The sequence below is a fragment of the Charadrius vociferus genome, unplaced genomic scaffold (genome assembly GCF_000708025.1).
Source record: "Charadrius vociferus isolate BGI_N301 unplaced genomic scaffold, ASM70802v2 scaffold14, whole genome shotgun sequence".
Classification (NCBI taxonomy): Eukaryota; Metazoa; Chordata; class Aves; order Charadriiformes; family Charadriidae; genus Charadrius; species Charadrius vociferus.
Genome location: NW_009648876.1, coordinates 110,256 through 136,992, shown reverse-complemented (window position 1 = coordinate 136,992; position 26,737 = coordinate 110,256). Strand labels below are relative to the sequence as shown.

The 26,737-nt window shown below is 35.4% G+C and overlaps 1 protein-coding gene across 1 annotated transcript in view; it reads left to right on the top strand.

The window, feature by feature from the left end:
• Positions 1-26,737, top strand: part of RYR3 (ryanodine receptor 3) — a gene marked incomplete at its 3' end in the record, with an annotated part of 183,209 nt that overhangs the window by 48,624 nt on the left and 107,848 nt on the right. The window contains exons 14-29 of the mRNA XM_009886997.1: positions 247-382; positions 1,994-2,089; positions 2,773-2,891; positions 5,312-5,445; positions 6,102-6,343; positions 10,619-10,811; positions 15,335-15,551; positions 15,762-15,866; positions 17,407-17,510; positions 17,966-18,049; positions 20,557-20,716; positions 21,143-21,290; positions 22,254-22,459; positions 23,152-23,326; positions 24,949-25,157; positions 26,476-26,660. Of these exons, the coding sequence (XP_009885299.1) occupies positions 247-382; positions 1,994-2,089; positions 2,773-2,891; positions 5,312-5,445; positions 6,102-6,343; positions 10,619-10,811; positions 15,335-15,551; positions 15,762-15,866; positions 17,407-17,510; positions 17,966-18,049; positions 20,557-20,716; positions 21,143-21,290; positions 22,254-22,459; positions 23,152-23,326; positions 24,949-25,157; positions 26,476-26,660 (2,513 nt within the window). The remainder of the gene's footprint in view (positions 1-246; positions 383-1,993; positions 2,090-2,772; positions 2,892-5,311; positions 5,446-6,101; positions 6,344-10,618; positions 10,812-15,334; positions 15,552-15,761; positions 15,867-17,406; positions 17,511-17,965; positions 18,050-20,556; positions 20,717-21,142; positions 21,291-22,253; positions 22,460-23,151; positions 23,327-24,948; positions 25,158-26,475; positions 26,661-26,737) is intronic.

The following is a 26,737-nucleotide window of genomic DNA, read 5'->3' as shown; positions in this document are numbered from 1 at the left end:
GTTTTGTTTATTCCTTACTTTTTATAATACTTAGCTGAGTAAGGAACAGTATAGAATCATTCTCTAAAATGAATGATTCTGTTATAGGAAAATGCATACTCAAATCTTGTAAGCACAATAGTTTGGGTTTTCTTAATCTAAGATGATGCAACTTTCAAATGCGTACAGGAAAAAAATCTTTTAAAAGGACAACCACAAATGCTTTTTCATGTACAGTTCGCTTTCCTCTCTGTCATATGTGTTTAGGGAATGCTGGCACTAGTTTTGAATTGTATTGATCGCTTAAATGACTACAACACCGCAGCTCATTTTGCAGGAATTTCAAGAGAAGAACATGGTACAGCATGGAAAGAAATTTTGAATCTCCTTTACAAATTGTTAGGTAAGTTCTTCAAGAATCTACTAATATAAAAAACAAGGTTATGTATTCTTTATATTTTACTTGCTGTTTCACCACCAAAGAATACTTTGTGTGTTATTCATTCTGTCATGTAAATTACAGAATTGGTTCCATATACTTACTGATATTTACTACAGAGAACAGAGTTGAGGAATCATACACCAGGAAAATAAATCTCAGCTAGGAAAATGATTGGCAGCATGCCTAATGCGTATCTTTTTTTTTTTCCTATTTAAATGTACCTGTGGTATGCAAATAGGTGTGAATTATTATTTTAAACATAGAAAAACTGGAAAACAGCCTTTATATATGAAGCTGAAGAGAAGCCTAAAAGTGATGGTCAGAAGTTGTAGGTCTACTGAATCCATGTTTGTCACTTGAGGCTTAGACTGAAATGGTAATAAGAATAATTACATAAAACAAAAAAGATTTGTTTTTCAATTTCAATGCCATGCTTTCTAGAGCAAACGGCTTCCGTGTTGTAGTAGGGCCAAAATTATAGAGTAGAAGTATGTATATGTGTATTTCTTTAAATCACAAATTTGGTATGCGAGTCGTGTAATTCCTCATGTATGAGAATCTTGTCTTCTAATGGAGTTTAGATACATTCTAATTTCAGTACAAAGAAAGTTAGTCCCAAACCATAGTAAAATACACAAGTGGAGTTAGGACAAGAGTAAAACAAACCAGGGGGTGTGCTTTGAAGCATGAGGTTGTTCAAATGGCACAGACATGCAGATGCTTCTGATGAAATCTTCTCATGCTTTAGAAAGTAGCGAGATACCGTTGCCTGCATTTTACTACTCCTATGAGTTTAAAAAGTAGGATTAGAAAAACCTCTTTAGTGCTATGTAGGCCTTTTCAGGTTTTGTTTTGATTTTCTTCTGCAGGTACATCTTGAACATACTTGTTCAGATGTGATAAATATTTGTTAATGCTTCATAATAGAAATCCTTAACAATTGGGTATGAAAGGGTTTTTTTTGGTGGTTTTCTATGATCAGTAATAACTTCTGGAAGCAAAAACAGTATTGCTTTAATTACTTGAATGCTGGTGAACTTTCAAAGTGCTGTCAAATAACATCATGTTCTGCACTGCTGAAGACTAAAAGCTATTCATTCTATAACATGTTTTAATCAGAAAGTAGACCTAAGAGCAGTACACCCAGCCTTCGCTCGAGCTTAAACTTCTTCATATGATCTTCCCACGCATTTGTAGGAAGACATAGAAGAAGTGTTTCAGCCTCTTGATGATGACAGTGCTTGACATTTGCATCAAACAAGGGTGGTGGATAATTTCTGTTTAAATTTAGTAGTAAAATAAAACATATTTTTTGCTGAAATTCTTGTCATACAGTACAACCCCTGTCAACTTCAAAAACTACATGCTCTTTTGAAGTTTTGTCAGTTGCTGATAAAGTAATTAATGACAATCTTATTTCTTTATCACCGTAACATATGTATATTTAGGATTTGTTGGTTTATTATATTGTGAAGTTGTTAAAACAATTGTGTTAAAATAAATATGATTAACGTTAGTGATTAAATAAGGAAATCGTCTGTGATAAAATTCTACCTTGTGGTTTTTTTCCAGCTGCTCTCATTCGTGGTAACAGAAACAATTGTACTCAGTTTTCCAGTAACCTCGATTGGCTAATAAGTAAATTGGACAGATTAGAATCTTCCTCAGGTGAGACTCACTTTTATTAATGTAATTTAACTATCAATACACCATACGCAACTCTCTTACATTATACATGACATGCACTAGAAAACAAATACTCTGTATTTTTTTAATTGAGCAAAGTATTACATTTAAACAGACGTTTTTGTGGCATTTTTTGCTTCCATACATTTGGTATAGGCAATACCACATCCAGTCAGTGTTGAACATGACTTTGGTGAATTAATGAATTGGGTCAGACAGTATCAAGACTGTTGTCCCATTGCAATCAAATAACACCAGAGTTGTTTGTGGGCACAAGTACAAATAACATATATATATATAAAAAAACTTTTTTTTTTTTTTTTTTACACTATGTGGGGTTCAACAAAGTATCAAAATACTATGCAGCGCTCCATACTAGAACCTTTATCTCTCTCATTGAAAAGAAGCAGCTAAACTTGCATTTTTCTCAAGTGGTTTTAAAATTGTGGCTAAAACCCCAGAAATTAACAGCTTTGTAATTCAATTTTGTCTAATGCAGTTCACATCATAGTCATATCAATACTCTTTGAAAAGTTTTCATTCTCTTTTTAGGATGGAGAAAAGACAGCATCTCTTAAGTTGCTCTGTTATTTACTGAGCTTTTAGATTGTGTTCAGTTGCACAGATGATTTAATGACAACATTGTTTCTGTGGCCTTCATACAGGTATTTTGGAAGTGTTGCACTGCATCTTGATTGAAAGCCCAGAAGCTTTAAATATAATAGCTGAGGAGCATATCAAATCCATTATTTCATTGTTGGATAAACACGGGCGCAATTACAAGGTATATTTGGAAAAACTAAGGATGTATTGATAATCGTACAAAGCTTTGTGGAAAAAACCCAGAGAAATCTCTACATGGAAATACGTGATTCTACTGCCTTTAAAGGAATAACATCAAAATACATCTGCAAAATTGCTTTGTTGGGATTAAAAAAAAAGTGTAATATATAATTGCTTTTCAGTTTCAAATACAGCAAATATTTGTGACAGGCAAATAGTCAAGAGATATTGATAATGAATCAGAAATTTTGGATTTGTTGAGAAAATAAAGCATGTAAGCACGTGGACAGAGTAGCTTGTTTTGTGATGCGGGGCTCTGCAGAAGCAGTGAACTACCGTTGTTGTACCTGCAGAAAGACAGAACTAAATCCTGCAAAGTCATTCCTAACTTGAGTAATAGTAATAGCAACAGAAAAGAACAAAATAAAATGAGAAATTGGAAAAATAATCCAAATGTCTAAAATCACAGGTGTTCAGAAGAAAAAAACCCAACCCCTGAGTTATACCAGAAGAAATAATGGTGGAAATTAATTTAGACATCAATGTGAAATTTATTATGACAGAAGAAAGTGAACACAGTTTCTGACTGCGATCAGGATAACATTACAACACAGAGGAGGATATAGTTTTATGTGTGATTTTCTGATGTGAGTTTCCTTCCTCAATTAAAATTTTATTTGAAAGACTGATAACCTGGAGGAAGAACAAAGGAAGTTTTAGTGAGCTGAAATTACTGATTTACAGGAGAAGGTGATATGGAGAACCTAACCAACTACAGATTGGTTAGAAGGAGAGAAGTATTTTTAAGCATGGTTAAGGACGATGAAGTGATATAAGTAGGCATAAGAAAAAAGTTGAAATTAGAGTGGTAAGTTTAGTTTACTGCTTTTAGCTGTAAGCAAGGTTATTGTGCTGTGCCAGTCACCTGCAAAGAGAACCTTTCAGCTGGAGCATCTTAATGTAGACCTCATAGTGGGACCTTAAAGCAGAAAAGGAAAATGTTGTATACGGAAGAATTAGACTGGGTAATGGATTTGCGCATTTCCATTTGTGATATCTTTTACTAAACATCAGTAAGTAATGAAGTAATGTCAAATTTGTTACTCCGGAAAAAATATATCTTGTTCCTCCTGCTAGATTAGAAATTCTGTTGTGATTTAGAAAATAAGAAACAGTAATATCATTAACAAAAATGATCTTGGAAATTATTGATTTGAAGGATTTTTTAAATATAAAGCCTTGTGCCAGAAATATAGTCAGCGAGTGCATAGAGGTTATTTAAACAGTTTATATGTGAATTCTGATTTATTGATAATCATTAATGTTATAAAGACATTTTACAGCTAAGTACTGGTCAGAGTTTCTATGGTTATTTAAGTTACTACTTCTATCCTGCTAGAGGTTTCTGCCCAATAACAGAGATGGTAGAAAGGAAAATGCATGGGCTGGGACATGGCAAAGTTCACAATATATTAGCTTAAACTGCTGTTGAGGGTCATTTTATGCTAATCCACCGGGCAGAGAACAGGAGTAGCTAAAATAAATGTCCTGTTCTGCTGCTCTGTGTGTTGTACAACAGTTTTCGAAATGGTAATCAACAGTGTGAAGATGATTCTTTGTCTTGGAGATGGTCTGAAGAGTTTAGACCGTTTGGGCTCGTTTCTCAGTAATTGCTTGTCAGACCTCAAGTGCATCTTTAAACTTCTCCTTTTGCAAAAGTGTTCAGTTTTGTCCTTCAGCATTAAACAACAATATGTTACTCTGTTCTCTCTTCCAAACCCTTTTGCTCCAGTAATCTGTGGGAGAATTATGTCAATTTCTTTCACTTTTCAGACTGTGACACAGTGACAAAAAAAAAAAAGCAAGCTGAAATTTAGCTTTAGAATAAGATCTGTTTCATTTTTAGTGAATTCTTTTAAATGTTTCTGATTTTAAAAATAAATTGATTACTTCTCATATTGAAAACATGCTTTCAGAACAGATTCATAAGCAGTCTGAGAATTGCAGTTGAGAATTTTCCACTAATTTTGCTCAGAAAGTTTTGGCCTGCAGTAAGTTTCAAATCATTTCATTTTACATTTCAAAATTTTAATGAGATTTAATTAAAACAATTGTAAACAGTTGACATACAGCTGTTCTAGCTTTGCTTTTTTCTAATCGAAATGAAAATAAGGAATGTCAAAGGAAGGTATTTTTGAGGCATTTTGCAAACCCTGTGTTCTGAATTTGTGTTCCACAAATGTTTGCTATTTATCAGTAGCACAGCCTAGGCTCAATCCATATATGTGAAAAGTATTTAGAAAACAATAATGTGTGTTATATTCCTTCCTTTAGGTCTATTCTGAATGTAAATTAAGCTAACAACTGAATAGTAGTATATGCAGCTGCCTTTACCCAACTTTCTTCTGATTTTTTTTTAAGGTTCTCGATGTGCTTTGCTCTCTCTGTGTCTGTAATGGAGTTGCAGTTCGTGCCAATCAAAATTTGATCTGTGACAACCTACTGCCCAGAAGAGACTTACTCTTGCAAACACGTTTGATTAATGATGTGACAAGGTATAGAGACATGTTTTATTGTTATATTAGAACACAATAGAATTTACACATCTCCAGTAATTAATTGAAGAAAAAAAATACTGTAACCTAAAGAGATGTTTCACAGCTTTCAATATTGAGACACACATTTTAGGAAGTGTTTATATATTAACTTCTGAAAAAAAAAAAAAAAACCAAACATTTTTATTAACAATATGGCAATTTTAATGGAAACTGTGCTCAAATAGAAATTGCTAATTAATAGTAAGATCTATTCATAAAAGGAAAAGATGAAGGTTGCTTATTTCTTATTCAAAATGAAGCATGGCTTTACCTTATAATTATTACAGAGTATGTAAACATACTGTGAAGTGCTTGTATGTTTGAAGAGGGATTTGCCTGGCAACCTCACTCGTGGTTTTTTGATTTTAGGAAATGATCTTGTTATTCCACTTTTGAGTATAAGTTTTGCAAAACATGGAAACTATACTTTAGAAGATGATTCTACAGCAGCTTTATAAAGTCATAAAATGAATCACTATTTAAATATTATAAGCAAGATGTGGCCATCTACACTCTTTATCATATTTGCAAAATGAATTTGACTATTATACAGCAATACAGTTCATATGTTGCATTTTGTGTTAACACTAACTGGCTTACATTTTCTTTCTTAGCATAAGGCCAAACATATTTTTGGGTGTTGCTGAGGGCTCTGCACAGTACAAGAAGTGGTACTTTGAGTTAATAATTGATCAGGTTGATCCATTCTTGACGGCAGAACCCACCCATTTACGAGTTGGATGGGCCTCTACTTCAGGTTATGCCCCCTATCCCGGAGGTGGAGAAGGATGGGGAGGCAATGGTGTTGGCGATGACTTGTACTCTTACGGTTTTGATGGCCTTCATCTGTGGTCTGGTAAGTACTTTTTTCACTTCCATTTATTCTTACAGTTAGGAGCTACTTACCTTTATCTTCAGTGCCTGTGTGCATATAGCGTGTGGTTTTATAGCGAGCTACATTCAGAACTCCAGGATGCCATGAAATTATTTAGAATTTCAGATCAGACTTCTTGTGTGAGATTTTATTTAATACTGAATTATACCAATTAGGCTTTTTAGCAGATAGCTTCTATTTTCACGATTTTGATCAAAAAATGGCATTTTCCCTATTTAGATCAATACTGACTTAAGTCTGTCTGTTTGAAATCAATGCATGTATTGATCTCACGTGAATTTGTTGTATGTGGATCTACATTTGCATTATTCTTTCATTTTGTATATACAATTGAAGGAAAATGACGTTGTTTTCCTCACACCTCTTGATAGATTTAATAAATTGAATTTAAATTTTGATAAATAGTTTCATAAAAGATAATTTTGGCAATTGGAAATAAGAATTGCTACTCTATTACCAACTTTGGTTTCAGAACATAAATTTTTGTGGTGTAATATCAAACTGAAAACCTGTAGTTGCTATGCTGTTTGAAAAAAATATTTTTCATATTATTATCTAAACTAGGTTTAGCAGAAAAAAAATAGAGTTTTTCTTGGAATGCTTCCTAATCTGCGTAGCAATTTAGGAGACTCAAGTGTAGTGGCTACACTTGCAGCTTATATAGACGGGAGTTAATAAATGCCAGCAAATGCATATTTTGTGGTCACTTAAGGATCAGTGACGGTAAACTTGTGGCCTTATTAGGCATTCTTTGTTCAAGCAAATTGAAGATGTTAGTGGGCTGAGTTAAGGAAAAAGTGGAAGTCGCCGCCCATGCAGTCACGTAGATTTGCGTAAGAGCTCTAAAAGAGTAAAAGGAGCTAACAGGAGGGCTCATCTGAAGTGCTGCACGTTATAAAGAATAAACACTGAGGAAAAAGAAGAAAACAGAAGAATCTTATTAGGGTACTTTGGAGAAGGATTAGTGAGAGCCCTCTGGAGCACATAGTTAGCTGGAAAGTGGCTTTGGAGGTATGAGTAAGGTTGTTGTTTTTCTGTGTGGTTATCCCTCCCCCAATACTATATCCAGGGAAAGGGAACTAGAATATACTTTTTGCAAACAGCCAGGTTTGTCACAGCGGAATACCTTTTGACAATGCCAATGTACGTGCCTAATTGTAAGAATCAAATGGCAACACAAGAAATGCTGATAGTTGTTTTTGCTTTCTTAAAGTTCCTAAATACTCTCTAAATAAGGAACATTTCAGAGAAGAAATAGCGCATAAGGCTATAAAATGAGAAAATATTTAAGTAATTAGTTGTATACCCTTGATTACATCATCTGCTGTCTTTGTAACATCATTCTTAATTGGACTATCAGTAAGTAATGAAAGGAGAAAGAAAAGCAGGAGGAAGCAAAATAGTTGCTGAAATTTCTAGAAGATTTTACATATGTATTCTACTTACATAAATATTTAAAAGAGAGCTCTGGTAATTAGCTTTTGTATCTAAAATGTCTAACTATCTTTATTGGTAAAGGTCTTCTGTTCATATAGGTTTTTTTAAGAATATAGATGAAACTGGAGGATCGCCTTTTATTAAAGTTGTATTAATATGGTCTAAAATTGTGTTTTCTCTGGCTTATGCCTGTGTTAATCATAGATTGTTTGAGAGCAAATTTTATTGGCTGGGTCTCTACCTCAAGAAAGAATTGAGTTGAAAACTGAGTTCATTGTTCAGAATGAGATGTGGACATTTTTTTCCAGGGTTAGACTATTCTGGCCACCTTTTCTCTGAAGTGTTCAAATGTTGCATTGGGAATATAGCAGTTTGTTGCAAAGGATATCTTTGTAACAATTTGTTTCACCAGGAATTCAGCTTTCTGTGTTTCCTGTAAAAGTCTCTCTAAATTTTTTCAAAAGACTTAAAAAACCCTTCAATATCAGCGCACTCTGTAGGTCTATCTTAATTTAGTGGTTTTGTTTCTTGAGTGTGTAGCCATCCATGAGCATTTGGAAGTTGAGGGGAAAAAACCAGACATTATTTCAGTTCTTGTGTGGAGAGTCTTTAATTATGAAATAGCATGTTATTTTTCCTTCCTGATCTCTCTTGCACACAGTAAATTAGGGTTATTTTTTAGCTTGTTCAATTTGTGGCCTGTGCTTTTTTCCTGTAAACTATGTAAGGCATGTAGGCAAAATCATTAACTTCCCCATATTTCTTAGTGCCTTGAAATTCCATATACAGCTTAAGTACTCTTTAATTGCTCAGAAAAGAATAGTGTAGGGCCATGCAATTAAAAGGTGTGTTGTAAATACAGCATACATAAATACACTGAGTTCAATTTTATGGCCTTAATTTGAACATTTCCTAATTTGGGTGTGTTTGACATTTTGATTATATTAGCATTGTTCTAGTGTAGGATTTTGTATATAAAATATCTGTGTGTGTGTCTGCACACATAATTCAGTATTTATTTTCAGCACTGTATTGGGTCTGGCTGAGATGGAGTTAATCTTCCCCATAGCAGCCCTCATAGTGCTGTGCTTTGTGTTAGCAGCTAGAAGGGTGTTGATAACACTCCGATGTTTTGATGCTGACACAGCATCAAGGCTGTCTCTCCAACAGTAGGCTGCAGGTTGCCCAAGATCTTGGGAGGGGACATAGCCAGGACAGGGGGGGGGGGTTTTGTTATTATGATCTTTGTCTTATGGAGCAACCAGAAGCCCAGTATGCCCATGCATACTGAAGCCCTACTTCCTGGGGAGTTGCTGGGCGTCGCCTGCTGATGGGAAGTAGAGAATAAATCTGTTTACCTTTGCTTCCACATGTGGACTTTGCTTTAGTTTTATTAACCTGCCTTTATCTTGACCCGTGAGGTTTTTTTCCACCTTATTTTCTCCCCATGTGTCCTGCTGAGGAGGGGAGTGATAGAGCAGCTTGGTGGGCACCTGGCATTCAGCCAAGGTCAGCTACCACAAGCGCTACCGAGCAATTCTCAAATGACAGAAATAATGATTTTTTGGGAGTAGGCTGGGAGACATCTGTAACATACTCCATTAGAAATGGCTGAATAATTCGTTAATACAAAATTAAACGCTAATTGAACCTCAGAAATACAATGCTGGAAAGTCTCTTAAATCTCATCTCCTGCAGTAACCGAAAATTCAGAGAACATAAACTGTCCTGAACAGATGACTTGACTTGTTCTTAAGCAGTTCCAAACACAATCATTTGGGATAGTGCTTAACTGCTTGATTAGACTTGCTTTGCAGTTAAAATACAATGTGTTCAAGGGAATTGTTTTGAAAGGAATTCTGAAGAGATGTTCCTTGGCTAAAAATATACTCAGATACTCAAGTGCAATTGAAAAACTACAGTCATCTCTAAATGTGTATAGTTAGATTACTTCAGATATATTATCTTTTGTTAATTTTTATTATAATTGCTGGGTCCTGTGCATGTCTGTAAGGTTCCACCTTCCCAGGTAGGGAAAATGTAGGTCCCTCTGTTTGGTGTATGGCTGTACTTGATAAAGAAAATGTGGCCCATTAAATTCTTAATCCATTTTTTGATAACTCAGTATACCATTCTGCCTCTTGATAATGTAAACCTGGATTTTGGTGATAATCACAGCTCTAGTAGAATTATAGAATCATAGAATGGTTTGGGTTGGAAGGGACCTTTAAAGATCATGTAGTCCATCCCCCCTTCCATGGGCAGGGACATCTTTCACTAGACCAGGATGCTCAAAGCTCCGTCCAGCCTGACCTTGAACACTTCGAAGGACAGGGCGTCCACAGCTTCTCTGGGGAACCTGTTCCAGTGTCTCACCACTGACTATTCACAGATATGTGAATCTGGTATTTCACAAATAACTGGAGGAAAAAAAAAAAAAAGGATATGTCGATGTTGGCTTTATAAAGAGGGCATCATTTACTGTGCCTTAGTACTCTTGCATTAGGCTACAGTGTGAACTTAAGTGATTTCAACTGAGCACGTTCTGTCTTGCGAACAGTGTCAGAGGTCTCAAGTGACTTGCTCAGTTTATGCACTTTCCTGCCACATATCAGTTTGAAGAATGTTGACTTGCTGTCTGTCTCTAAAAGCAGAACCGTTAATAAAACAGATGAAGGCAGGATCACGTCTTCATGACTACGAACAAAAAACTTGATGGTGTTTTTGAGCAAATAATTGCATTGTTAAACCTGTGAGAGTCTGCTTAAAGCGCCTGATTACTGAATACTTTTATCCTAGGTCGAGTACCCAGAGCTGTAGCATCTGTCAATCAGCATTTATTATCATCTGATGATGTGGTTAGCTGCTGCTTGGATTTAGGTGTACCCAGCATTTCATTCCGCATTAATGGACAGCCTGTACAAGGAATGTTTGAGAACTTCAGTACAGAAGGGTTTTTCTTTCCTGTTGTAAGCTTATCAGCAGGTGTAAAGTAAGTACAAATTAATTTTAATTGTTGTTTTCTTTGCTGTCTTGTCACACAAAATATTGTCCAAATTCATGCATGTTTTCTTGTTGTTTTGGTTCTGCCCAGCCAGCAGCTTGGAGACAAGGAGGCAGGGAAATACTGATTTGTTTAGTGATGATTTCACTTAAGGGTGAAATGTGAGCAATTTGACCAAGTCACAGTGTCTGAAAATTATTATTTTATGGGTATTTGGTGACCTAGGGGAAATTAATTTTGTCTCATTCCAATTATCAGTGAAAAAAAAAGCACATTAAACACAACACCGCATTTGGCACTAATTAATATTGTCACTGAGTTTCTCAGCAGGTAGTAAAAAACCTAGATCATCATGAAAACTGATACTATATTCACAGTAGAAAATACAAAGAATTGATGAGAAGCAGTTTTGGAATCTCATTACTAATATTGCCCATTTCTTACCTGTTTTGTAGCTAAAATATTGAGATTCAAGCTTACTATTTTCAGGCTTTTATTGTTATCTTACCTTTAATTCATGCAGAAAATCTTCTGCAAATGTCAGGCTACTTAAATGGCAAAAATAGTTGTGTTAACATTACAAACATTAACGTTAATGTTAACATTACAAAGCTGACAAAACAACAAAAGACTTAGGTCTTGCACTGTTGTAACGACCAATTTCTGTTCAGTTCATCCTAGAGCATCTTTATTGCTGGTATTGACAGGCAACAATTTTAAGAAGGAAAAACATAAAGATAAGGAGAATTATTCAGTAAGAGAAATTGGGATTTTTCTGTCTTTTGTAGGCTGAACATTATTTCTGCATAAAATATGGGTGTTATGAAAATTTTTCACTAGGAAAAAATGCTAACAGTCTAGATGTCAATAGCTGCCAGAAACTGCCAAACAGAGGAAATAAGCAGGAGCGGAGGAAGATATTGTGGTGAAGGAGAGAAAAGGTGCAAAGGGCTGGCTTTTATTTAAAGGAGGATTTCTCTTATAGACGGTAATTTTTGAGAACGTTTAGTATGGCCAGGATAGACAGTATATAGCTTTCATAAGTGAAAGAAAGCTCAGGTTATACATGTTTCATACATTTAGCAATTATGGAAAAAGAAATCTTTGTTTCTCTGAGGTGAAACAAATCAGGTAACTAGTTCTCTGTGTGCTTTTCCTTCTATGATCAATACATAAATACTTTGAGCATCTCATGCTTAAGAGAACCTTCCAGGTGAGAATACTAACAGAGACCAAACAGAATAAAGGATGCCTAGGAAAGGCTTAAAAAATCAATTTTTATTTCTTCTCTGGGAGTGATCCTACCAGGTAGCTGCAGTAGTACAAGAGCTTTGGAAAATGTTCATTACTTTTTTCTGTAAGAAGCCTGCCTAAACTGGTGTCATTATTTTTCTTCATTCTTATTTGATGTTGTTTGTGTATTTGTGAGAGCGTTTTCCCTTGTAGTTAAGAGTAGCTGATGGCAATAGCAGGTTATATGTCATCTTCTCTGTCTGTTAATATCAGAGATATGTTATTACATGGGAATCCTGCGTTCATGAGTGGGGGAGTGTATTCTGAGCTGGGCACAAGCTACTTCTGTTTTGGATTATCTACTTTTCCTGTGCTTTCTGTGACTTTCTCAGTCGCTGGTTCTGGGTGTACTTCATCATTTCATCATCAGTTTTTCCTCTCTAAACCCTTGTCAGCACCTGCTTACCTGCACTGTCTCTTACTCTGTTTTTTACCGTAGGCATTTTCTCCCTATCTACCCATTTTTTCTTCCTACCAATGGTGCTTGTTGCACTACAATATGGCCATGCAAATAATCGAGGAATTTAAATGGCAACTCTGTATCGAGAATTAATTGTCTTTTCTTTCATTTTTCTTTCCTTTAATTCAGATTTATTCAACCTTTTCTTAAATTGTGTGTAGATGCAGACATACATGAAATATGAGATTAAATTTAAATGAGCCATCCAACATATTTTTAGGGAAGTTATGGGTCTGGATGTGTTGACATGAAAAGTCGACATCTAAAAAGTAAATGCCTGGTGCTTTTAGTAATTCAACATGAGGTACATTAAATACTGTTATCATGGGGATCTTGTTTTTCTCAGACAGCCTTTGTAGTTAGCAAAAGACTATTTAGCGTAGTCTAGTCATTCAGGCTATGAAAACTAGGTATAGCTGCTAGCAAATAGCTAGAATGGTATGTGCAGTTGCCTATGAACAGCACAACTCCAAATGAAGCCAAAGGAGTAGTAATTAACTAAATCTGTTTAACTATTTCTAGCTGTCTTTTAGGAGTTATATTGCTTTATATTTGATTTTCAGGAGGGTTCTTTTTAAGGTTAAACTCAGACAAATTAAAACAAGTTTTTCAAATTAAAAGATCTGAACATTTCTTTTAAAATGAGGCAAAAAGCCACAGCTTCTTGGAGTGTTCAGGTTTTTAAAAGAAGGTGTGCAGTGTTAGGAGGATCTAGCCTGTGTGGAGGTTTAGATACTGCAGTGGAGAGCAGGGAGAAAACAGGCCTTGGAAGGAAAGAGAACATCATAAAGATCAGGTGAGACTGAATGGTTTGCTACAACTCAGAAAAATCGACCAAATAGGCAGGAAGCAAGGAGCTATTTACTGGCATGTGTTTGTCAAGGGAAGAATTGCATGAGTTTTTTCATTTTGATTCTTTCTTTGACTTTTGTCTATTTAGGAGTTAGACTTCTAGGTCTTAAAATAAAATTGACCTCCTTTTTATTTTTAAACTCTTTTGATCTGTGTGGGGGCTTGCCATAAAGAGAGGACAAAGCTCAAAGTTGTCATCTCATATATTTAGCTGCCTTAGGATCATTCAGATATTTTAAACAGTGTATTTTTAAAATGAAATTAGAAAGTTCAAGCTTAATAGAAGTAATAAATAATATATTTCTCGTGGACATTGAACCGTTTCAGATATTTGTGACTTGTGCTCATGTACATCCTGTTTGAGAAAACTTGTGTGCCTTGATTTTTCTCCTCTTTTTATATTAGTGTCTCATACTGTCAATGAAATATGTTGATCTAATAGTTCTAGTATTTCTAGAAGTGTAAATAAAAAGTGGTATAGGCTTCTTCTGGTCACTCCATCACAACAAATGTATGGGCTATTTCCTAGCGATAACAATTGTTTTTAATTTTCCGTGGTTGTTTACCTCTAGAGTTTACTTACGTGAGGACTAAAGTATGAAGTTGGATAGTTTTTGTCTTTGTTGTTTTTCCTGGTATACTCTTTAACTTGTATGAAAAATGTGTATCTGAGGAGAAACAGAAAACTTTAGGGGTTTAATAGCAATCTTAGTTATGCTTCTGAAACTCATTCCCAGTTGTAGTATTTGGTATAATTTTGTTTGCTTGATTTACATATTATGATTATAGTAGGGTTTTTTCACCATATCCTGTTTTTTTTTTTTTCTCGTGTGCCAACCTGCATAAGTGCACTGAGAAGTTACTTTAAAACTTTTAAGTAGTATATAAATAGTTCCCATGGGATTTTTTAGAGTACAGTCCAATTTAAATTAATTTGTGTTTTCAAAACATTTAAATGCATTAAAATTTTCACAGTTTACAACCATTTGATTTTAAGTAAGAAACATTTTTTTGAAAACATGCTACTGCATTGAATAATTAGTTTTGCTTTGGTTGATGAGAAGCTCCAACATGAGCTGACAATACACGCTTGCAGCCCAGAAAGCCAACTGCATCCTGAGCTGCATCAAAAGAAGTGTGGCCAGCAGGTCGAGGGAGGTGATTCTGCCCCTCTACTCCACCTGGAGTACTGTGTCCAGCTTTGGAGACCTCAGCACCTGTTGGAGCAAGTCCAGAGGAGGGCCACAAAGATGATCAGAGGGGTGGATCACGTCTCCTATGAAGACAGGCTGAGAGAGTTGGGGCTGTTCAGCCTGGAGAAGGGCAGGCTCCAGGGGAGACGTTATAGCAGCCTTCCAGTATCTGAAGGAGGCCTGCAGGAAAGCTGGGGAAGGACTTTTTACACGGGCATGTAGTGATAGGACGAGGGGGAATGGCTTCAACCTGGAAGAAGGTAGATTTAGATTAGATATTTGGAAGAAATTTTTCACTGTGAGGGTGGTGAGGCAGTGGAACAGGTTGCCCAGAGAAGTTGTGGAAGCTCCATCCCTGGAGGTGTTTAAGGCCAGGCTGGATGGGGCTTTGTACAAGCTGGTCCAGTGGGGGGTGTGCCTGCCTGTGACAGGGGGTTTTGAACTAGATGATCTTCAAAGTCCTTTCTAACGTAAACCATTCTATGATTCTATGAAAAAAATTTTTCAAAAAGCAGTGGACATGTGATGGTGTTATTGATAGCATCTGCTAGTATGAATGCTTGATAACTCTTTGGTGTTTATCAAAGCATGCAATACACCTGCATTTTTGTAAACGCTATTCAAATAAATGCTTAAGTTTCTAAATAATTGATTTAAAATGTTAGTATATCTGAATGTTTAAGAGTATAATTTCTTCACTGAAAATTGCACAGAGTTCGTTTCTTACTGGGTGGACGTCATGGAGAGTTTAAATTTCTGCCTCCTGCTGGCTATGCTCCCTGTTATGAAGCGTTGCTTCCAAAAGAGAAGATGAAACTGGAACCAGTGAAAGAATATAAGAGAGATTTTGATGGAGTGAGGGATTTGCTGGGTACAACACAATTCCTCTCCCAAGCTTCCTTTATCCCTTGTCCGATAGACACCAGTCAGGTAAGTGAAGTATGCAATAATGGGATTGTAAAATACGTCTTAACACAATTTTAATTCACAATATAAAAGCTAAGCTAGCTTGCCCCCTTTCTTAGCAAGTCATCATTTGTATGGTTGGGTTCTATTTAACTGAACTAGGTGATCTTGGATGTACAAGGTGTGGTAACTGGAACTTTTCTTATTTGTGGAATTGTTATTTTCTTTTCTTAGATTGCTCTTCCTTTTCATCTTGAAAAGATCAGGGACAAACTAGCTGAAAATATCCATGAACTGTGGGGAATGAATAAAATAGAACTGGGCTGGACATACGGCAAGGTATGTTTTGAATGACCTGTCCGGGCGCAGTCACCTATCTTTGGTTAAGTCTCCTACCAGAAAACCTGGAGTTGGAAGTTGAACGGAGTATTTAATAGTGCTCTATACTTCACAAACAATAGATGAATGTGTAAGCTGAGAGGAGACAGTGATACCACTAGTGATTAGAAGGCAAGTTTGGGACAGAAATAAGGTACATATTTTAGCTCTATAAATAATTCACAATTTGAAAAAAATACCTCAATTGAGAAACATACTAGCAATACCAAGATGGAATTCTACTGAAAAAAATCATACCGACAGTGAGTAACCCCTCAACTAAATCTTTGTTTACTCTAGTGTTGGGGATCAAAGAGGTAACAAGCAAAAAGTCCGTTGTGGAGATTTGCTTCTGTTGGTAATGGAGACACAGTTTTGGTGACTTTTGTAAACATTCAAATTCCTCAAAGCTCAAGTTCTTTATTTAATTAGTTACAGTTAAAAGTTAACATTATAATGATACCTTATAATGTGATGCAACCTAACAGCTTGAAGAGAGTAAGGCTGTCTGATCAACATTATTTAAATGCCTAGGACAATACATTCCCAGCCTAATGGATGTCACCAAATGAAAAACATTAAAAGGGTAGGCCAAGAATATTATCTTCAGGATATAACATTAAATTCACCAATTATATTAAACTTGGTACCTTCCCCTAGTAATGTAAAACTGACTGCTTTATTCTACCTTGAATTTAGATTATTTCATCTTGCTTCTTTTCAAATGTAGATTTACTGGGTTAGTCCTCCATGTGCCCATCACACTGGTATCCTACTTCAGAAGAATCTTTTTCCTTCTCTTATATTCTGCTGATTTCACTTATGGACTCGATTTACCTTTTTCTTCAATAATTCTATCATACTATCTGCTAAAATGTCATTGCTGTTGAAATTCCAAGATTTACTAACCTTTTTCATATTTCTGAGCTACGGCAATTGAAAATTGTTTTTGTATGTGAAATGTCATGGCTCTTAGTTGCTATCAGGATAGAAACACTTGGTGCTAAGTGAAAGAGCTTATTTAATTAAGAGTCAGATAAGTATTCAAATACTTGTGTTGGCATCAGAAAAAGACCACTGTGCTTTATTATTCCAGTAGAATTCGGAAAACATTACCAAACATTCTTTAAGGCTTTTAAATCAGAATGTGTACAATAGGTCAGATTGTGCTCTACTGAGCATATATTGCTCAGGCATTCAGCAGAAATGTTCATTGAGTTTACAGTCTTGCGTTCTTGTGTTTCGTGTATTTATGCAGAACACATGAAATAGGTATATTTTTTTCTGATTTTGTTGGTTATGGAGCAGTACTCATAGTATGCATTATAAATGAATCATGGGAAAGTTCATTTATATAATGATGGGTAACTGTCACTGAGCAAAGATAAATGGTATTGTTTGCAGTGTCTTCATTATTGCAAAGAATTAATTGCTTTTTTTACTTTGATTCTGGCTTGAATCTGGTATCGGTAAAGTACTCTCTTCTGTTGTCTTGTTACAGATACGGGATGATAATAAAAGGCATCATCCTTGTCTTGTGGAATTCTCAAAATTGCCTGAGACAGAGAAGAATTATAATCTTCAAATGTCAACTGAAACCCTCAAGTGAGCTTTAAATTTAAAAGAAAATAAAGTTGGGGGTTTTTTTATTTTTATTGAAAGACTTCCTACTGTTTTAAGATATAAAAACATTAGAATATCTCATTCGAAGTGTGTTCTGCTAACTTTGCTAGAAGTTCCAGGAATACATTCAGAGCTATTTAGAAAACTCGTCTCTACAGAGATACAAAGAAAACACCACTACCAAATTCTGTTGGTTTTAATAAAATAACATAACTTTCAAGCCACAGATTTGTACGTTTTTAGACTTTGAAAGTTTTATTTATTATTTTTGATAGATTAAAATATTTGGGGTTTGAAATTCCATTATTTTGAATGACTTCCCTGTTTTTTAACTATTGTTAGTTCTGCGTATTTATACTAAATCCAAAAGAAATTTGTAAAATGGGTGATCACGATAACATTGTGTTTCACTACTGTTATTTTTTTTATGTCGGCAGAACCCTTCTAGCCCTTGGATGTCACATTGTTCATGCTCATCCGGCAGCTGAGGAAGATCTTAAAAAAGTCAAACTTCCTAAAAAGTATGTACCTTATGATAACTATAATATATTTTTTGTAACTATAGAGTATTAATTAAACACAAATATTGTAAGGTCATTTAAAAAATACTTGATATGAACCCCGTACGTGATACGGATGTACAGAGCACATGGTTGGTCCGCTAGCTTGGCTATGGTGATGGTCGACTGAATACTGCTGCATTACGTCACCTTGTAGAGTGATTCAGAGAGACACAAATAGTCACATACTTAAACCACAAGCAATTATATCTGTGTTAAATTATCTTAGACTCGGTAACTCCAAAGTTAAAAGCAACATTTCAGTGCTTTTCTATCACACAGCAGAGAACAGTGTGTGTATATGATGGTGATTTGATCTACTTAAAAGAGGTGATGCCATTTTTTAGTTCAACAAGGCCAGGTGCAAGGTCCTACACCCAGGTCGGGGCAATCCCAAGCACAAATACAGGCTTGGTGGAGAACGGATTGAAAGCAGCCCTGAGGAGAAGGACTTGGGGGTGCTGATTGATGAGAAGCTCAACATGAGCTGACAATACACGCTTGCAGCCCAGAAAGCCAACTGCATACTGGGCTGCATCAAAAGAAGTGTGGCCAGCAGGTCGAGGGAGGGGATTCTGCCCCTCTACTCCACCTGGAGTACTGTGTCCAGCTTTGGAGACCTCAGCACCTGGTGGAGCGAGTCCAGAGGAGGGCCACAAAGATGATCAGAGGGGTGGATCACGTCTCCTATGAAGACAGGCTGAGAGAGTTGGGGCTGTTCAGCCTGGAGAAGGGCAGGCTCCAGGGGAGACGTTATAGCAGCCTTCCAGTATCTGAAGGAGGCCTGCAGGAAAGCTGGGGAAGGACTTTTTACACGGGCATGTAGTGATAGGACGAGGGGGAATGGCTTCAACCTGGAAGAAGGTAGATTTAGATTAGATATTTGGAAGAAATTTTTCACTGTGAGGGTGGTGAGGCAGGGGCACAGGTTGCCCAGAGAAGTTGTGGAAGCTCCATCCCTGGAGGTGTTTAAGGCCAGGCTGGATGGGGCTTTGAACAAGCTGGTCCAGTGGGAGGTGTGCCTGCCTGTGACAGGGGGTTTCGAACTAGATGATCTTCAAAGTCCCTTCCAACCTAAACCATTCTATGATTCTATGATTTTCCCATAACTCTTGTTTTGATTTGCACCTGTCCTTCCCTCGCCTACAAGAAAAGGTCAACACACATCATTTCCAGAGACATTATTAATGCATTTATATAAAGAAGAAAAAAAATACAGAAATTACTCTTCTTATAACATTGCACATTTCTAGGAATGTACATATGTAGATTTTTGCATAAAATGCAATCGGGATTTTGCTTTCATTTTTATTTGGTAGCTAAACTATGGCAGTTGGAGCTAAAATAATTGAATGAACTTTTTTATTTAGACATCTTTATGTCATTAGTAGTAATCACCCCAAAAGTGGTGAAGATTAATCAAGGGTTACATTTGTAATTTAGCCTTGTCTGTGGGGATTCTGTAGTCCTCCTGGAACAGATTAAAGCCCTGTCCTGAAACAAAACCTGAAGACAGAAACAGTGACATGGATACTTGCCATTTCACATGAGTTTATCAACACACAAGATGCGTTTTTTTCTTGAAACAGCTTTATCTATTAGAAGCAAAGTTAGGTTTTTAAAGAAAGCAGTAAAATAAATGGTTTTATGATATGGGAGATGGTAATCTTGATCCAGTTGATGGCATTAATTAAAAAAAGGGAAAAAGAACTTTTCCCAAGGTTCATACTGCAGGCAGTCTTTCATAATACAGTTTTGATACTGTTGTCTTCAGTAACAGAACAAATAAATCTTAGTTTCTGATTCTTGTAAAAATATCTCCTGCCTACATAAATCATCCTACCAAATGGAAATGAACTGATTTGAGCAAGAGAGTCTCTGTATGTCTAAAACAGAAGAGTAGGCTTTATACTATGCAGAAGGATTGGGGAGGATGATACCTACTACTAAAATCCTACTAAACTTTTTATTCAATGAAAAAGCAGGAAAAGCAGTAGTTAAAATATGTTTTCTTTTGTTGGAAAAATGGTAATGCAATAGTTACAGACCAGTATGTAAAAATACCATATTTTATAATGCAGAGAATAATTTCATAAATAGTAATCATGCAGATATTTAAAATAGAAATTACATGAAAGGTTTAAATGAAAAATATAAAAAAAATATAAAGAGTAGTCATTTAATAACAATTTGGGTTTTTCATAGCAACTATTTAGGGATACACATATGGATCTTGGTCACATTTAATTAGACAGGGTGCAAGTAGGTAGAAAAGGGGACTCTCTGCTAGAATACAATTTATATCCTAGTCAATGATCCAACTCAATGCAGGATTTTTGCAAAGAAATGGGAGAGTAGGAGATTGAAAGGTTGAGAGAGAAGATGAACCCCACCCTATTGAATGCCACATAGAAAACTTTAAATATCATCAGTATCTTGATTCTCTCTTTTCCTGTGTTGACTTACAGTTATATGATGTCAAACGGATATAAACCTGCCCCTCTTGATCTTTCTGAAGTGAAATTGTTACCTTCTCAAGAATTTCTAGTTGACAAACTAGCAGAAAATGCACATAATGTCTGGGCAAAAGACAGAATAAAGCAAGGATGGACCTATGGCATTCAGCAGGTAAAGACTTCTTTAGATGCATTTGGAATAAGTAAAAAATGTGAGATTTTGTTTTCTAGAACATCAGTTGTGAGTGTTAAATAAGAGGATAAATACAGAATGTCTGTCATGTAATGTCTGGAAAAGTTAGAGGGGTTGGGGAGCAGGAAAAGAAGCCTTGCCCATGCAAGTCTGAGCAGATTGTCAGACCTGCATGGCTGCAGCTACAAGATGTATAAGAATATATTTTCATACTTCTCTTTCGTTCTTGACTTTAGGTTTTTAATATTATTAATAATTGGACTTGCATTCATAGCACTGTTCTTCATAAATATTTTTTCTCTCCTGTAATCTTAACATTATTCCAGTATACACTCTGTCTCATTATATGAAATCTTTGTGATGTTTAAGCACAGTTTTCTTGGTTTTCTTTATAACCCCTTTTAGGATCTTAAGAACAAACGTAATCCTCGGCTAGTGCCATATGCATTATTAGATGAACGTACTAAAAAATCAAACAGAGATAGCCTTCGCGAAGCTGTTAGAACATTTGCGGGCTATGGTTATAGTATTGAGCCACCTGACCAAGAGATAGGTATGTACTTTCAATAAGAATCATGACCTTTTTTTCCCTTCAGTACTCAGACAAAAATGTAAAACACTGATATAGACAGGGAAGACGTAAGATAAGAATTAATAGTAGTGTATTTTTACAGTGGACTTTAATGAAAGGTGCAAATATACTTTGTAAATTACTTGATATTATTTAGATATATTTTTTTAAAAGATTGGTCATAGTTAATGATACGATAATTCTAATTTCCATGATTGTTAGCATGGATAAAATCTGGAGTGTGAGTGGAGAGTACTGGTTTTCATTTGGAAATAATGAAAGAAAGAAAATAATATGGGATTAATTTAAAATAATTTGTTTACATGGTATGCAGATTAGGTTTTACTACTTCAAGTCAAACTCAGTTCTTAAGAACTAGTCAAAGTAGTGTACCAAGTTCAGGGGGGTTTTTTATTGAAATCAGGAGCAGAAATTTGTTTAGAAGTTTTTCTTCATGTTTGCTATACCACTGCAATTTTTTTTGAGAAAAATCCAAACAAAACTTATTTGATAATTTCTTTAGAATGTTCTGAATGTGTTGACTTGTGTAAAAAAAAAAAAAAAAAAAAAAAAAAAGGTACTTCGTTGTATTGTAATACTGCATTATTGCATCAGATTGTATCATGTGTTGTAATCTTACATTTCTGAGGTTTCCTCTAGTCAGTTTTGTGTTTGGGGCTGTGCACTGAGTGATGCTTTGAAATATTCTGATTCTAAATAGCAGATAATCAGTCATCCTGTATAGAATTAGAATGTGCTGGCCTCTGTACGCTGATTACTGTTCCTCTTTTTTTAACATTTACTATGAAGGTTCTTAAACATGCAATGGTAGATAATGGCTGTTTTCAGAGATGGAAAATACTGGGGATGGGTGGAAAGCTAAACAATGGTATTTATAGTTTCATCTAATTACAAAAGGTGGGTTTTTTCTGTTTATTTTTACAGCTGACCAAACAGTGGAAAAAGTCAGCATCGACAAGATAAGATTTTTCAGAGTAGAACAGTCTTACGCAGTGAAGTCTGGAAAGTGGTACTTTGAATTTGAAGCTGTGACAGGTGGAGATATGCGTGTTGGCTGGGCCAGGCCAGGCTGTCGACCTGACATAGAGTTGGGAGCTGATGACCAAGCATTTGTATTTGAAGGAAGCAAAGTCAGTATATCTTTACCTCTTTTGACCTATGAAAAGGCTAGACAGAGAACTACAGTATAGGATTGCTCTGTATACTCCAGGTCAACTACTAGAATATTTTTGATTCAGATAAAGATATCTCTCAGCTCTGTTTCATGCTGGGTAGTATCTGCATTTTGGTTTTGGTCATTGAAATTACGCTAACAAAGGTGTGTGGGTTTATATCTGTCTTCCTAGGATATGCCCAACTGAGTAAAGAAGTCTGTCGTAAGCATAAACAAAATACAGCGTTCACTTCTTTTTTTTTTTCTAAGTGGTGTTTTACAAAATAAAACAAAGCTTCTTCAATGACTAGAAGAGAGAACCACAGTTCTGTTTTCTGTCTTCTGTGCTTTCTGCACGTTCTTGCTTCCCAAACTTGACTCCTAAAGGACTAGAAGGATGATAATGATACTGCATGTGGAAGTGGAATCCAGTGAACAGTGGTTATCATCCAGGTTCTAAGTTGCTGATTGCATATTACTGAAATTAGGGTGCCTTAGTTCCTCTATGTGAAATAACTAAGAGAATAATTAATTACCTGAAAGGCATGATCAGTACTGGTTGCAAATGAGATCCTGGAAAGTAAAATATTTGTTTGTTTGACTTGATTTATTTTGTGGTTTATTTTTTTAATTTTAGCACGGTGTTTATTTGCTTGGTTTTTTGTTTAGGGCCAGCGTTGGCATCAAGGCAGTGGATTCTTTGGACGAAGCTGGCAACCAGGAGATGTGGTTGGTTGTATGATAAACTTGGATGACAAATCAATTATCTTTACTCTGAATGGAGAGTTGCTTATAACCAGTAAAGGTTCAGAACTTGCGTTTGCTGACTTTGGAATAGAAAGTGGTAATTTTCTTTTTATAGTTACATGGTTATGAGAAAAAAACAAAACAAAAACTGGAACAACTAGTCTGTCATAATGGCTTGGTGAGATGAGAAATCATATTTCACTTATGTGAGCCTTCAGACTGTGCTACACATTAACTTCATAAAAATTTATTTTAAGAGTGCTTATATGGCACAAATTGATTTTCTTTTTTTCCCTTTAACAAGGAGATAGTAAGAGGATTTCAGCAATCAGAATGGGTACATTTTCTTTAAGCCTTGCTAGGCTTACTCGCAGGACTGAATGTCAATGTTAAGAAGAAGCACTTTGAAAAATTCCCAAAAGCTGAAAATGGAGTCTCTGATTATTTCGCTGGAGCATACACATATTATGTTCTTGTCTGTGAAGGACAAATGAGTACTATGTTGTGAGAGACGGCACCAGAGGAACAAATCTTTGCAACATAAATCGAGTCTGATTTGTAATTTTTTCTCCATCCTATTCATATCTTCTCTGAATTTGTCCTTTTCCTGGGCTATTTTTCCTCTTGTTTTTGGCCTTTGCTTTTTTGAACAGTGGTATCTACATGACTGTATTGAAGGGGGCAGGGAATATTTTCAAACTTTTGTTTTATTTTTTTAGTTGACATTTTCTTTGGAAGCATATCTCCTCCAACCAGTAGTAGCTTCATGCTTGTTAGTAATTGTCGGAAGACTTTGCAATCACTTACTGTCCCTCTTTGGTCTGACCATTGACACAGTTTTTCTAATGGTACAGAATGAGGGACGCCATTAAGAGAGCTTTTTTGAAGGCTTAAATTTAAAGTGTAGGAGTGAAAATGTGTCCTTTAGAGGTTGGACTTTTGGCTTTTCCTTAAAGTTGCTCCAAGTTCTGTTTCTTGAGAGAAGGAGAAATAATTCAACATCCTTTCATCCATCTCTATTGACTGCTACAGGTATATGAAGACCCAAAATGTTTGGTCATAAAAAATATCAGCATTAAAGAAGTGTGAATTTGTTCATTGTGAATGATGGAGTGGTGAAAGCTGGCAACAAATTTAAAGCTACTGATGACAAACTAAATTTTAAGCAAATGAACTGAGATATCTGAACCTCATCTCAAAGTCCTTTTGGAAATTCAGTGCCCTCACAAGCCATACTTAGAATTTGTTAATAACTTTGATCTAGCCAAGGTTGTCTTCCAGTGTTTATTAGCCTAAAAATGATGAAGATAACTGATTCTTCTAATGAATGAATAACTGAATTGAGCAAACCTTGTTTTTTCAAATGTGTCCGCAAAACTACCTCTTTACACATTTTTTGTTTGTTTTGCACATAAATCTACTAATACTTAATAATAACAATCGTTAAACTGGTTCAATGGGATATAATCGCATTAATAAATGGGACAGTGTGTATAATGTCAATTAATTGCCTACGTTCTCAGGGGTTTTGGTAGCAATTATATTGAACATAGACGTTAGTATTTAAGGTGACTTTAAATGCTTGGTATTATCATCACTTCATATGCATTACTTGTAGGAGCTAAGGTTTAGTTCACATTAGGTGAATCAAAGATAGAATTCTTGTGTTCTCCAAATAAATTACTGGTGGGCTTTGTTGTTGTTGTATCGTTTTCTTAGGTTTTGTTCCAATTTGTGCACTGGGTCTATCTCAGATTGGTCGTATGAACCTTGGAATGGATGCCAGTACATTCAAGTATTACACAATGTGTGGCCTTCAAGAAGGTTTCGAACCTTTTGCTGTCAACATGAACCGAGATGTTGCTATGTGGTTTAGTAAACGCTTACCAACATTTGTCAACGTGCCAAAAAATCATCCTCACATTGAGGTAACATTACATATTAGGGAGACACCTGTTTATCAACTGTTTGTTTAGCAAGCTGAGACATTAAACCCTTACTAATACTTACTGTCAACAGATAGTTTGTCATATAAATCTATTAAGACACACTTAGATAATTCCAGATGATCTTGTCTATCTCCAGCTTCATTTATGGTACTATTACCATTTGTATGGATATACCTATCTGTTCTATTATATGTCTTACTAATTTATGGCGTTGTGGTTAGCTCCTTGAAACATGATGTGATGATTTCTTAGAACCATTTTTTATATTCTGTCTCACATTTGCTTGCATTTTTTTAAACCTTCTCTAGTATACATTTTTCTTGAATATCTAAAAATTTTTCAGCTGAATTCAGTATCACTTAAGGTAATGGAAGTGTGAGCTAGACAGAAACTGGTTTAGTCCACTACGCTAATCTGAGGACATTTAAGCGTACCTGTGGTGTCACTGCGTGATCAGTTTCATTCATTCTTATGATGCACCAGTGACAGGAGTTCCACAACTCCCTAACTAATCTACTGTAGAGCAGAATAATATATCCTGTTTTGTACAAAATGTTCCATATCAATATATTCCACAAAGATATGTTTGAATTCCTGATCATTTTTTTTTACTATAATGCCTAGGCCATTTACTTTAATTTAGGTGTTTAGCCAGTTATTCCCTAATACTTGTCTTTCAACATTTCCTTCTTGAACAAAATACACTTTGCTGATTTCCAACTAAATTATCTCAACATTTTTTTCAGTTTATCAGGATCATTTGAACTGTATTCCTGTCTTTAAAAGTCTTTGATATGTTCCTTTCACTGAGTTTAAAAGCATTTAAGAGCATTAAAAGCACTATTTCAGCACAAGAGAAAATAATAATATCAGACGCAGACTTCATAATGATCATCTGAAGGATTCTAATTGATATTTCTCGTTGTGGTAAAAAAAAAAAATGATTCTTGTGAAGCAATTTTTCAATGGCTTGTGCACTTGAAGTGAATTAATTTAATAAAATCTATACTTCCTTTTTTGTTTTTTTTTGTTTTGTTTTTTTTTTAAATGCTGTATGGAAAAACTTGAAAGTGTTTCCTGTAGTCAGGATATACTCAGTCTATTGCTTCCCTTGCTCTTCAGGCTAGATGGCCTGTCAGAGAAGAAAGTTGCATAGTTTTTAAATTTTTCTGATTAATTGAATTTTGAAAAATTTAAGTTGACTCTTTCAGTTGTCTCATCTTCTAGTTGCTTAGTGAAATTTTTCAGCATTTTCCTTGAAATAGTATTATTTTAAAGTAATTTCTATTATTTTTAGATATGGAGAATTGATGGAACCATCGAGAGTCCACCTCGGCTAAAAGTTACTCACAAAACATTTGGCACACAGAACAGCAATTCAGACATGATATATTGTCGTTTGAGTATGCCCATTGAGTTCCGCTCATCATTCAACTTCGGCATGGGTGTGGAAAATGCTTCATCTGATGTTTTCCAAAAACGGTTAGGCTTGGGTTCAGTTATCCTATTTCATATTCTTAATGTAAATATAGTATGTTCTATTATTCTGTGTTATTGTA